At 48.9% G+C, this 13,434-nt stretch overlaps 1 protein-coding gene across 5 annotated transcripts in view; it reads left to right on the top strand.

Moving 5' to 3' along the window:
• The window catches only part of TNFAIP8 (TNF alpha induced protein 8), a 115,917-nt gene that overhangs the window by 45,752 nt on the left and 56,731 nt on the right, over positions 1–13,434 (top strand). The window contains exons 1-2 of one of the 5 annotated variants that reach the window (XM_032425099.1): positions 943–1,129; positions 7,074–7,245. The exons of 1 other annotated variant lie outside the window; for it this stretch is intronic. In XM_032425099.1, coding sequence (XP_032280990.1) covers positions 7,233–7,245 — 13 coding nt within the window. In that variant the 5' untranslated portion in view covers positions 943–1,129; positions 7,074–7,232. 3 more of the 5 variants (XM_032425102.1, XM_032425103.1, XM_032425104.1) reach the window with 3 other exon arrangements.

Below are 13,434 nucleotides of genomic sequence, written 5' to 3'. Positions count from 1 at the left end.
CTGGCCCATCTTTGGGTCAGCCGCCTCTATTTATTTCTTGATCTCCTAGGATACCTACCCTGCTATGCCTCCTTGTTACTCAAAGGTGTTTTTTTTTTGTTTATTACCAAAGCATCACATGCTTGTGCAGTATATTTATCAACTATCATTAAACCGAAAGAATGAAAAATGGGGGAGGAGGGGGAAGGTACTCCTTAATTTTACCACCCAGGAAAAAACGTCGGAGAATATCACTCCAGGCTTTTTCTGTACACCTCTATTTTTTTCTCGACAAAAATTATATGGTACTTAATAAAATATCTTTTATCTATTGCTTTGTAGGCTTTGCGAAGAGTTCTCACGTTATTAATTACTTGACACGATCGGTCTGAAAGACTGTATTACGTGCCATGATATGGACGTGCCGTAATTCATTTAGCCCGTCCCCTAGACGGATACTCAGGCTGCTTTCAGCCTCCGGCGTTATTAGAACACCACACAGCTCCCTTGGACTACAGCTGCCCACACTTGTCTCCGTTTCATTGGATGTAGTCCTGGAAGTGGTTCAAAGGACATGTGGAGTTTTCAGGTTTTGGTCTTTCCTGCCACCCCACCTTCCAGACGTTGGTCCTGTTTTACATTCTCACCATATAAAACTCTCACCATGTCCCATATGGCGCTGTCTATTCCGGCCTTTGCCTGATTCCCATCTGCTTCTCACACCCTTCTTCTTCCTCGTGCTTCCAACATGCAGCCCCACCACCCCCTTTCTGCTCCGTTCCCTGCAGCGTGCTAAGCTTGTCCTGTCTTGGGCTGGTGCACCTGGTCCTCCCGCCGCCTGGCCTGCTCTTCTTCAGGCTCTTGGCACACTCCTCCCATGCCGCCCCTGCCAGAGTGGTCTCCGTCACCACTCCCCGTTCATTTCCAGTCTGGCACCTCTCACCATCTGTCCTGCAATTATTTATGTGTTTTGTGGGTTGCCGTCTCTTTCCCCTGTGGAATGTTAATTTCGTAGCTCAGGCAACCTCGTGTATTTTCCTTTGCGCTCTGTTCCCGGAGTCTCCGTCAGTACCTGGCGTCCAGTAGGTGCTGGATAAATACAGGTGGGCGCTGTCGAATGAATGGAGCAATCTCCCTGCCGTCTACAAAGGTACAGTGGAGTGCAGGGGAGGAAATGGGGACAGCAGGGGCTGTCGCTTGAGGCAACATGTGCTGAATGCTATGCCAAAGCTTCCAGGTGGCACAGGGAGACAGGAGTGGGGGCTGGCCTCTGGCTACCAGCATCCTGCAGGGCTCGTGTGAGCTGAGCCTCAGGTCACTGGCCGTGGTCTGTGACTGAGGATGGTGGAAAGGACATAGAGGCCGGGGAGTGCAGGTGAGCGGAGGTCCAGAGGGAGGACAGCAGGAAGCCGGCTGTGGCCAGGACTGGGGGCCACCCCGCGTCCCGTGCAGAGGATGGCCTGTAAATGAGGATATGCAAGCCCTTTTTAAACTCAGTTCTAGGCACAGATGGTGGGGTTAGGTGATGGAGCCGTACTTCGGGAAGATGTCCTGGGAGAGCAGCTAAGTGGAAGGAGCAGTTCCTGCCAGAGGATGAGGTCTGGCTGGAGGTGGGTGACAAGGAAGGCAGAAGGGGCATTTCAGAGGCGGGGGAACAGGAGGGCTTGGGGGCTGGTGGGGGGGGGAGCGAGGGGTCCACAGTGACACTGAGGTTTTCGGGCTGCATGACCAATGGGTAGGGGAGATACGGAGCCCCAGAGGAGAAGCCGGTCCAGAGTGCGGGAGCATAGGATTTCAGTTGGGGTCTACCCCTCTGCTGTATGACTGAGCACTTTGGAGACTGAACCAGCTCATGGGCCCTCCCTTGCCCTGAAGGGCTTCGGGTGATGGGAAGAGAGAGGCAGGGGGGCCAGAAATAAGCCACAGGATAGCGGCCTCGGGCTCCCCCGGCCCCCTTCTCCTCTGACGTGTGGAAGGAGCCGGTCCGTGTCAGCTTGCCGTGGGGTGAATTTGTTCCGTTGTGAGGCTGGGGAGGATGGGGTGGAGCACAGCTGGCTGTGTGTTGGCTGCATGGGCACGGCACTCTGGGTACAAATGTCACCCAGACCCGGGTGACGTAGCGCGCTCGCCCTGCAAACGGTCAAACCTGATACGTGTTTTTCCTAAACGGAAAAATCTGAGGAACTTTACTCGAGACACGCTGTAGTTTCTGATGACTCTCTAAACAGACAAGTTTCTGAAAGTTATGTTTTGTTTGTTTGTTTGTTTTAGGTTTGAAAATAACTGCGGGGGGTAAAACCGCATAATGACAGGGATGCCTGGGTGGCTCAGTCCGGGAAGCGTCTGCCTTTGGCTCAGCTCATGATCCCGGGGTCCTGGGATCGAGCCCCACTTTGGGCTCCTTGCTCAGCAGAGAGTCTGCTCCCTCTACCTGCTGCTCCCCCTGCTTGTGCTCTCTCTCTGACAAATAAATAAATAAAATCTTTTTAAAAAACTGCATAATGACAAAGCTGTCTATCCTCTAAAGGAGGAAGGACCAGTAGAACTGCTTGGTGGCGTTCCCTGGAAAGTTGTCTTTTCAAGAAACCAGCTTGTGTCACCTCTAAAGCAAAGGGTTTGACAGAATCCACATGACAAGAACAGCAGAAGCACAGCGGGGAAGGCAGCAGGACTTGGTGAATGAGGGACCATCCGAGCCCAGAGAGGAATCCGCAGTGACCACGGGACAGGGTGGTAGTGGAAGGCAGAGAGGTTAAAAACACAGAGAAAAATAATCGGGTTTGGCAGGGGAGGGATGCGGGGGAATTCAGCTCGGGAAATATCATATGTTGCGTATTAACTAGAAATTCTAGAAATTTATAGAGAAATTGACTGTGCAATTGGAGAGTTTTTCTTGGCAAATAGAAAGTTTAATTAGCTTAGTGTTCTCTCGCTAGGGCTCATGCTCAGTTTCACAGGGAGGTTTGAAATGGAAGAATGCTAGAAAGTGTCAGGATTCCATTTATATTCGGTTCAGCAGAAAGTAAACCACATTCGAGTGCCAGCATATTTATTGCAGCAGATGCTCTGTTTTTTTTTTTTTTACCTTGAAAATGCTGATCTAGTATTTTCGTTGGTGGCACAGGTGTGAAGAGAGCCTGGAGCCTGTGTCTGAGGAAGACAGACATAAATGCTCCTTCTGGAGTCCTAGGGTCCGGTCCTCACTGCACTTGCCCTGTTTAACCAGCTAGCGATGTGATTTGGAGCACGACTTTCGGCTTCCTTGGGCTGCTTCCTTTTCCTTGCTTGTGCAAGAAGGTTGGATGATATTGGAGGTCCTGCCAACACCGAAGTTGCATGAATTTCAAGAAAGAAAAGAGAAAGATGGTCTTCTTAGGGGGGGAGGGGCTCTGAGTAGCATTGTATAAAATTTATGCTTAAAACATGGAAACAGATACGATGTGATAGAAAGGTCTGCCACCCCACGCTTATTTTTTTACGCAGCTCGTTCTGGGGGGAGGCTGTGAACGGCAGCAGACATGATAACAGATTTGAGAAGTCACCCCCCGCCCCCAGTCCTGTCTCTGAAGCCATACTCATACCCGCTCATGCTGTCTCACTCACTGTTCTCCTGGCTTTGAAAGGTGGGTTGCCAGGTGTTCCTTTTATTTTCTAGATGCTGAGCTGTCTGTGCTTTCTGTCTGGTCAACCAAGGACACTTTCGTGAATATGATAGGAAGAGAGAAAGCCAGCAGATTCAGGGAAAGCCATACCTGGGTTCCTGGGCTGGCGTTGCACTGAGCAGGTGCATGTGTGGCGCTCGCTCTCCTCACCTGTAACCTGGGGATTGTGGCGCCCATCTCCTGGGGTTTCAGTGAGGAGGAGCGAACGTGGGGAAAGCATCATGCATGCTTCCTGGCATCGAGAGGGTGCTTGACAGCAGTGGGATTTTCCCACCCTTGTCTAGGCATGAATCATGTGCTTCTTTGCCAATGCCAGGCATCCCTGGGTGAGAGAGCGTGGGTCTGACTACCCGCTGTCTCCGTGGCAGCATCTGTGAGATGCTTCTAGAGCACCTTGCCAAGCTCAGGCACTGACTCTCTTAGAATGACTCCCACTCAGCCCGCTTTCTTCCCTGCTCTGCCCAGGACTTCTTCATCCTTGAAGAAGAGCAGAGGGACAAAGAGAAGCAAGTCAAATTGAGGAAGAGGCTCTGGTGCGGGCCATGGTTTTCGGGAGGCCACTGAAAGAGTTGAGGTGGCTGGAGGAGGCAGAAGAGAGGAGGTCTGGAGAGGCCCTAAAGGGGGGGAGGGGATTAGCCCTCTTCTTGGGGGCCATGACGGTATACCCTAGGGACTAGGGAGCATCTTGGAAATGCCAGAGCGGGAAGGTCAAGGTGTTTTGCAGACATCTCCAGTCCTGTCTCTAAGGCTGTACAATCAGATGAAGTAGACAGATGCAGGTATCTTGCTCATGCAGGCACAAATTTCACGATTGTTGTGGTGATTTTGTTGAACATGCAGCCGATAAGGATGTGGGTAACTGTCAGGCAGTATTTTTCTTGGGGTACGTAAAACGCAGTCGATGAAACTAGGCCAGAGAGAGTGTGCGCTCTGGAGATGGTTCTGGGAGGGTAGGGCTTGCAACGTCCTGTTGGCTCTGCTGCTCAACCTCTTGCTCTGCCAGTCTCTGTGGGAACTGGGATTGCCACCCACTGTCCCGGGTGTGGGGACCGTGGAAGGATGTAAGTGATAGAGCCTTGCTCTGAGATGCCCAGTTAACCTGGAGCACCTGCATACCGAGGAGGAGAATCTGCTGTTCCAGAGTCACGTGGTCGCAGATAGATGGTGAAGAAATGCCATAGAAGATGGACCCTGACTTGCCTAACTTATTTAGCCTCACGGTGAAACTCCAGAGCGCTTCCAATCATCGGCAGTGCCAGGAGCGGGTGACTGGGGGAGGTGGGGTGCTGAGCCGTGCTCCCCAGAAAAGACAGCCAGGTGCATTCCTGAGCACAAACCGCCTTAGCGCAGCTGAATCTGGACCGATCCCTCGGTCGGCGGGCCACCAGGCCTGGAGCGCCTGTGAGGACCCTGCCGCCATGTTGGCGGCCATTTTCTGTGATGCTGGAGGCCCCCTCGTCCAGTCTTCCCTTACCAGGCCTTCACGGTGCAGCTCCACCCTCCCCTGCTGTAGTGGACAGACTGGTTGTTGGTAGCCACCTAGCCACGCATCTACCACTGAGGCCCCATTTTAAAGAAATGTGAGAGACCAGTTCTTCTGTTTAGATGTGGCATTTTACACCGTGTAGCTTGGAATCGCCAATGGGTTAGGGTTTGCAAGGTCATAGTAATTCCGAATCTTGTCCTTCCGAGACGAGGAGCGTAGTCTCTCGGCACCTTCTGTGACCCTTAGTCTCTGATGACGTTGTCATAGCCTGAAGGGGCCCCTGAGAATTTGGGGAGATGACACAAGGAACGCATAAGGATGGTTTCTCAGGTGTAAGCTTCATGAGTCAGTCACATGATAACGTAGGCTGCAGACCCATAAGAAATGGATAATGTATTTGTAAAGTGATGTGGATCCGGTATCTCTTTCAGCCTCCTCCCCGAATCAGCAGTAGGTGTTTGGTTTATAACTCAGGTCGACAATAATGCTCATTGCTCTTTGAGCCCTCGCTGTGCATCAGGCAAGGTGTTACTTGCTTCCCATGGTTCTCTTTACATCCTGAGAGCAATTCTATGAGGTAGATGATGTTATTCGCATTTGACAACAGAATAAAATTGCTCAGAGAGGTGACGTAACTTGCAATTCTATCAAACCAGGAAGTGGCGTAGATGGAATATGAACCAGGACCAGTAGACTCCAGAGTATTTGCCCATTGCTTTCCACTTGGTGTGTGTTGTGCTGAGTACCTGGTAGCCTCGGGACAGTGTCATTGCTATGGAGAATAAAAATAAAATCAAGAAACTTACCATGTAGTTGAGGATAAGATGGATAGACCACTAAAGATAATTCACGGACAACTGTGATAGGTACCCAGAAAGTCTTACCAGCGAAATTCAAGGGAGGTGCCAGGGGGGCTTAAGGGGGAAGCTGAGATCCTACATAGCTGGGACAAAGTGTTCATAGAGGCGGTGCCCTTGGAAGTGGGCCTTGCAGGACTGGTAGAATCTTGCCCAGTGGGGATGGATAAGGGAACAGTTTGTGGGTGGTGATGATTGTCAGATGCTCAGGTAATATCGGCAAGCTTCTGAAGAGACTATTAGATCGTATATACGCATATATCTTTTTTTTTTTAAGATTTTATTTATTTATTTGACAGAGACACAGCGAGAGCAGGAACACAAGCAGGGGGAGTGGGAGAGGGAGAAGCAGGCTTCCCGCTGAGCAGGGAGCCCGATGCGGGGCTCGATCCCAGGACCCTGGGATCATGACCTGAGCTGAAGGCAGACGCTTAACGACTGAGCCACCCGGGCGCCCCTACGCACTTATCTTTCTGTATGGATATGTGTGTATTGTGTACGCCTGGATACAGTCACATTCTTTATAAAGACCTTATACTCTTTTCAAAAGTGAAAGGCTAATGGTTTTCCGTCGCAACATTGTCCAAACTCTGTTCTCTCCTTCTGAGAACCAGAATACCTCTGAGCAGTAGTTACTATGAATAGACGTTCATGTTTATACTGGCCAGGTAGGAATGAAGAGCTTTTTTGATTTTTTTTTTTCCCCCAGGCAGCATCTATGATTGGAGCTGCTCCTTTTTTTTTTTTTTTTAAAGTGTCGGCTCCTGTTTTCTAGCATGTTGAAACGTTAAGACTTCTGTGTCTGCTTGATTTTGGAAACATCTCCTGTTCGCCTGTCACGGGTAATCGCTGTGTTTCTGTGGAGCCCTCATTTATGGGGAACAAATGGAGACAGCAACCAGTCTCTCCCCGTTGTGGATGTGGGGACCTCTCTGGATTCACAGTGAAAGGCTACCTAATGCATTCTACTACAGGTGATGAAACCCAGCTCCCAGAATAACAAGCAAGGCAACTTTGGAAAGTGACTCTCAGTGACCAGTGTCTTTTGTGTGTTTGCTAAGCGTGCGGTGAATTTTTTTTTTTTTTAAGGGTGGTATAAATTCTTGGGAATTATTCTCGGGGAAGACTGACTCTTCCTGAAGGCGATACATAGAATCCGTATCAACAGGGTGGCTGTGTACGTTCCTCCAGGCCGTGTGACGACCAAGACACCGTGAAGCTGTCCTCCTGACCGAGGACCGGGGGAAAATGCTGAAACTAGGTGAGTTCGAATGCCCTCAGACTCACATTCACATGACTCAGGAACATGGTGTTGCTGTCTGCAAGGGAGTAGCATTCAGGCGTGGCTTTAAAGTGTTTGTGTCAAACATATCACTGCTTTTCTTTTCTGTGACTGGGTGTGGGGACCTGGTGTCAAGCTGAGGGAGGTACGACTGTTGTGGGTGGAAAAAATGGCATCTGAAGTTTGCATGGAGATTGTGACTGTCTGTAAACAAATGAAGGATCAAAATGCTTCAGAAATGGGACTCTGACAAGATTGGAGAGTTGTTTCCCTTAAAGTTTCTCCTTTTTACATTTTCCATGTGTTTGTTAACTGTAAGATGTCTCTGGGTCCCAGTGCGTCGGCAGTGACCTGCAAACATGGGGGTGTTTGTTTCTATTCTCTTGTGTAGATGTTGCTCAGAATACTATTCTCCCTAACAGCCAATAAGCAATTTCACTCAACAGATACATGGGCTTTTGTACTTTTAAAACATGTGTGGGGCTTGTTTTCAGCCGTAGTTAAAGCTTCTACAGGTAGACTTAATTTTATTTTTGAGGTAAATTGGAAAACTTTTTGAGCATGGAAATAGAACAATTTAAATAGCCCTTAAAGTTACATAGGGATTTGCACGCTTGTTCAAGTCTATGCCCAATATTTGTTGAAGTTCCTCTAAAATTCGTCTGCTCTAAAGACTTTCTGGAGGGCGCCTGGGTGGCTCAGTTGGTTAAGCGACTGCCTTCGGCTCAGGTCATGATCCTGGAGTCCCGGGATCGAGTCCCACATCGGGCTCCCTGCTCAGCAGGGGGTCTGCTTCTCCCTGTGCCCTCTTCCCTCTCGTGCTCTCTGTCTCTCATTCTCTCTCTCTCAAATAAATAAATAAAATCTTTAAAAAAAAAAAAAGACTTTCTGGAGCTTCAACTGAATACGAGGAGGGGATTAGAAATTGGAAGACGTAGCCAGGCACAGTTTATATCTAGTTTCTTGGCCCATTAATTGAACCTTGGCAGCCAATGCAATTTCCTAGAACCGTGACTTCTTTTTCTGTGTGGAAAGTGGTCACCTTCACATCATTTATGTTAAATGTGACATTTGCACACCAGCCGCCCAGAGCTGTGCATGTGATTCTCCGTCTGCTTTCTTTATATATATATCTAGGCACATTCTATCAAATGTATGAAAATGGTTCTAAGCCTGTGACTGTATCTCACGGTGTACATGCAATTGGGATCAGAGCCAGGTTTGGTTGGGAAGGTTTCCTGGAAGAGGTGAGGTTTTTTTGGGGGAGGGGGAGTTTCAAAGGGAGGTAAGTATCACACTTTGGCAGAAGGAAGAAGCATACGTAAAGCTTCCAAGGCTGGAGTGATTAAGTCAGATGTATTCAGTGAGTAAGCGTGAACTGTATGAGAGCAGATTGTAAATTAGTGGTTGAAAATCGCCAGGCTACCAGGGAAGACGAGGTGAGGGCTGTGTGTGAAGGAGGACAGGAGAGGCTTGTGGGAGCGGCTCTCTGTGTGTTGCTAGCAAATTTCACGCCTGGAGACCCGTGTGCGCCGACCATGTTGCCATCTAGTGGAGCCGGCCGAAATGCACCTGCTTCCTCTTTTCACTTCAGGTTAAATAATATGGTATCTTAGCAGTAGGGAAGCTCTTTTTTCCCCCAGGAGTTCTAAATAAGGAATTAGAGGAGATGGATGCAACTGGGCGCCCCCCAAATGATATTAATTTGACTCTAGGAAATAGAGCTGAATCCCAATAGAAAGCATTTCTCATAGACGATGTTTGGAGGTCGTGGAGTCCATCCGTGGTGGTGGAGGAAGGCCCTCCCACCAGAGGTACCGCAGCCCAGAGACCTCAGGGCTGGAAGACACTGTAGAAGGCCTTACCCCTCCCATCCTCCCTTGCATCCATCCACGCCTGCATCCATTCAGCAGAACTTCCTGAGTTCCTGTTACCTATCAGTCTCTCTTCCAGGTACTGGGGATACACCAGTGAGGAGAGCAGTTAGAGATCCCGGCTCATGAGAAAAAATAAAGAAATAAAATAGAGAATCAAGAAATCCCTGCCCTTGGAGCACTGACATTCTAGTGGGAAAGATGGACAATAAACATAAAATATATAGTAGGTGGGATTCTGCTAAGTGCTAAGGAGGAAAAAAATTTTTTTAAGTCTAAAGTGGGGGATAAAGATTGTTGTACATGTCTGTGGGGGGTGGGGGCAGAGAGAGGATTTGCAATCTTGTGTCCTCGCTGAGATTGTGATATTAGTCTCTCCTAAAGGTTTGAGGAAGCCAGACATGTGAAGATCCTGGGGAGGAGCATTCCAGGCAGAGGGCAAGCAGATACAAAGGCCCTGAGGTGGGAATGGTCCTCGTGTGTTCCTGAAACCGCAAGGGGGATGATCAGAGGAAGGACGAGCCTGAGAGATGGGAAGGGGCCAGATCAGCTTGGGCCATGGGGACGGTTAAAACGAATTTGACGTTTCCTGGACATGAGAGGAGAAGCCATTCCATCTAGCCTAATCTCTTTGACAAATGAAACTTAGGACAATGAAATCAGGTCAGGTGTCCGTGGTTAATCAGCATCATTGTGCCGGAGCTGGGATGAGAACGTGCCTTCCAAGCCAGCGTTCTTCCTGCCGGCCTAGCCTGCCCCGATGGGGATGCAAGACCCTGTGCAGGCTCAGACTTCCAAGTGCAGTGGTCCCGAATTAGCCCGGTGCTGTAGGGTCCTCCAACAGCTGCATGTCAGCACGGTTCATCCTGGTCCTTCCCTCAGGATGACCACGGCACGCAGAACGGAGCAGACCCCTTACCTCTGAGGGCTCCTCTGCCAAATACTGCCCTCCTTCATTTTGGAGATAAATCCTTTGGGTTTCGCCAGTGGTGAGACCCGTAAACCTCCAATCTCATGAGGGCTCCCTACGTTCATTGTGCAGTTACTTGGATATGGTGAACGTAAGATATTTCTGTCTTACAGGGGTGGATCACAGTTCTCATCATGAGAGGTAGTAAGATTGAATAGTGAAAGTTATTTAAAACGAATTTGAAAATAGGAGCACCTGGGTGGCTCAGTTGATTAAGCATCTGACTCTTGATTTTGGCTCAGGGCATGATCTGAGGATCATGGGATCGAGCCCCGCATCGGGCTCCATGCTCAGCGGGGGTCGGCTTGGGATTCTCTCTCCCTCTTTCCCTCTCTCAAATAAATAAATAAATAACATCTTTAAAAAAAGAAAAAAGAATTTGAAAATAGAATCACCAGGTGAGCTGCTGGTTGTCACCAAATGCAGCTGGGCCTGGACGGTTTTGCCCAACATTCTTCGTCTTCTTTCTTCACTGTGAGCATGTTCAAGCACCGCCCTCCCCCACTTTCTTTAGATCTTATGACCGTTGTCCTCTGGACGTGAGCCAAATCCTCTAATCTCACTTTCTGATGCAGGTCAGACTAGTGCTCAGTATAGAGGAGAACCCGCACAGTCTCCTCTCCTTCATCCGACACAGCCTGGAGCCCGTATACGGAGTAACAGGAGGTCTGGTGCCAGGTCGGTCCCATCCTGTGGAGAAGACTAACTCACGACTCACTCTCTTGCTCCTTCCTTCCCTTTCTTCCAAAGCAAAGCTCTCAGGATAGGTAATGTGAGGTTTACATCATCTTATTTGGCACGTACATTTGTTTGTATAGTACTTTCTCCTTTTTTTTCTTTTTTTTTTTTAATTTATTTTTTGCCAACCAAGGTAATTCCGTATGTCCTTTTGCCTATTTTCTTTTTTTTTTTTTTTCAAATGAGCTCTGAAATCCCACTACCTCAGACTATCAGGATCAGCCCTGATTTGCATCTTTGGGAATCCATAGTCCCTTCAGTAGCTAAGCTCTTTGTTTATCCCTGGAGGCAGAGGGCACAATTCCCTGGGATCCTTTGGTTTGGGTCTTTAGGAGAGTGGGTACTCCTGGGGGTGCTTTTACTTTTTCCTGCCTTCAAATCTTGCTGTTTTTGCAAGGAAGGCAGCCACCCCTTGTGGCAAGGATGTTCCCCTATCGGGTCCATCAGGAGGCTCCATCAGGGATGGTGGGGCAGCGCCATACTGGGAGTGGAGGACCCACGTCCTGTCCCTCAGACTCTCTTCCCTGTCTGTGTCACTGAGGTTGCTCAGCATCCCCCCTGCCCTTGAGTTTCTGCTTGGCTACCTACCACTGCCATCAGACAGGCGAGACTTGGCTATGTAGGAAAGGGGGTTTCCAGGCTGTCCTCTGACTTTGTTAGGCAGCCAGCTTGAGGAAATGGGGGAGAAAGTATTGGTCATCTGTGTATCCTGGGGATCCTTTGCCCACTGTCCTTTAGGGGCTGGGCATGTGGTAGAGCCGGCGGCAGGACTAGAAGTCCTCCAGCATGCTCCTCATTCGCTGTCCAGAGTGGTCTGTCAGTTAGGGCTCTTATTATGCAAGAAAGAGAAACCCCAGTTTGGATTGGCTCATACAAAAGAGAATTTTTTATTAGCTTGCATAACTGGAACGAGATTTGGCTTGGCCTCTCAGTGATGTCAGGAACCCATCTTCTTTCTAATCTGCCCTCTGTGGTTGAGTTTCATCCTCAGCTAGCTTCTCTCATGGGGGTTAAATGTCTGCAGTAATTCCGACTTCATACGCACAATACACCGTCCAGGAGGAGAGAGAGAACTGGCTTCCAGCAGCTCTATCAGAGGTGCGAGGGACCTTTTCCAGAAGCCCCCAGCAAATTTCTCATGTCTCAGTGCCCAATCTTAAGCCAGTTTATTGGCTGTAGAATGGGGTGGTAAGTGGCATAGGTTTGCGTCGTCTAAACCAGTCACTTGGGACGCCCGGGTGGCTCAGTTGGTTAAGCTCTGCCTTAGGCTCAGGTCATGATCCTGGGGTCCTGGGATCGAGCCCCGCAGGGTCCTGGGATTGAGTCCCACATCAGGCTCCTTGCTCAGCGGGGAGCCTGCTTCTCCCTCTGCCTGCTGCTTCCCCTGCTTATGTTCTCTCTTTCTCTTTGACAAATAAATAAATAAAATCTTTTAAAAAAATAATAAACCAGTCACTCTATGGCAAGGGGGCTAGGATTACCGTGACTGAGTTGAAATGGTCAGGGTAAACCTGGGAGCTAGGGATGGGCTCAGTGTCTCCCTCAAACAGCACGCTCCTCCTCAAGGAGAGGGGATAGAAGTGATGTCGAGTGGGCCACGGTTGTCTACCGAACAGACTTCCTTTCGCTGTGGTTTTTTCTGTTTTGTTCTTTTCTCCTGTTGCTTCGTACTTGGTGACTGGCGATGGTATAACAATACAGTGAATAGAGCCCTGCATATTGGATTCCCAGCACCCCCGCCCCCGTGACAGTGACATGGATGCTATCAGGGATAACAAGGACATCCCATCCATGAACCCCAACAGCACTGCAGATCAGGAAGGGAAATTCTCACCGGTCAATAAAGCATCCCCAAAGTACCGTAGACCTGGTCTGGTAGGGACTGAACAATGAGAATAAGAACTAGAGAAAATTAATTACAGGCAGCCCTTCCATCTATGGTAATTATATGTCCCCATAAAACACTGAAGTCCAATATAATTTTTCTTTTAAAACAATGTCATAAGGCCATTTGTTCCTGTAAAGAATACCCTTATGTTTTATAAATAGGAGCTTAATGGTCATATCTGGTTATTTTATATATTTTAATTGATATTCCTGGACTCTGGATAATGTAGACTTCGAAACTGCACACGAATAAACAAAATAGGGCAGTCGGTCATATAGGATGTTATTTTGTTTACTCTAGATGATACCTCCAGGAGAATGGCCATCAAGGTCAGGGGAAGGGACTAGGGCTATGTACAAGGGCTCCGGGGGGAGAAAAAGGCACAGTGTACAAAAAAACCCACCACTTTTGGGGCCCCTGGTTGGCTCAGTCGGTGAAGCGTCTGCCTTTGGCTCAGATCATGATCTCAGGGTCCTGGGATCAAGCCCCACATCAGGCTCCTTGCTCAGCAGGGAGCCTGCTTCTCCCTCTCCTGCTCCCCCTGATTGTGCTCTCCTGCTCTGTGTCAAATAAATAAATAAAACCAAGAAAGAAAGGAAGGAAGGAAGGAAGGAAGGAAGGAAGGAAGGAAGGAAGGAAGGAAGGAAGAAGGAAAGAAAGAAAGAAAGAAAGAAAGAAAGAAAGAAAGAAAGAAAGAA

This window comes from Phoca vitulina, unplaced genomic scaffold (assembly GCF_004348235.1).
Source record: "Phoca vitulina isolate PV1807 unplaced genomic scaffold, GSC_HSeal_1.0 scaffold32, whole genome shotgun sequence".
Classification (NCBI taxonomy): Eukaryota; Metazoa; Chordata; class Mammalia; order Carnivora; family Phocidae; genus Phoca; species Phoca vitulina.
This window is presented reverse-complemented; position numbering and strand designations above follow the sequence as displayed.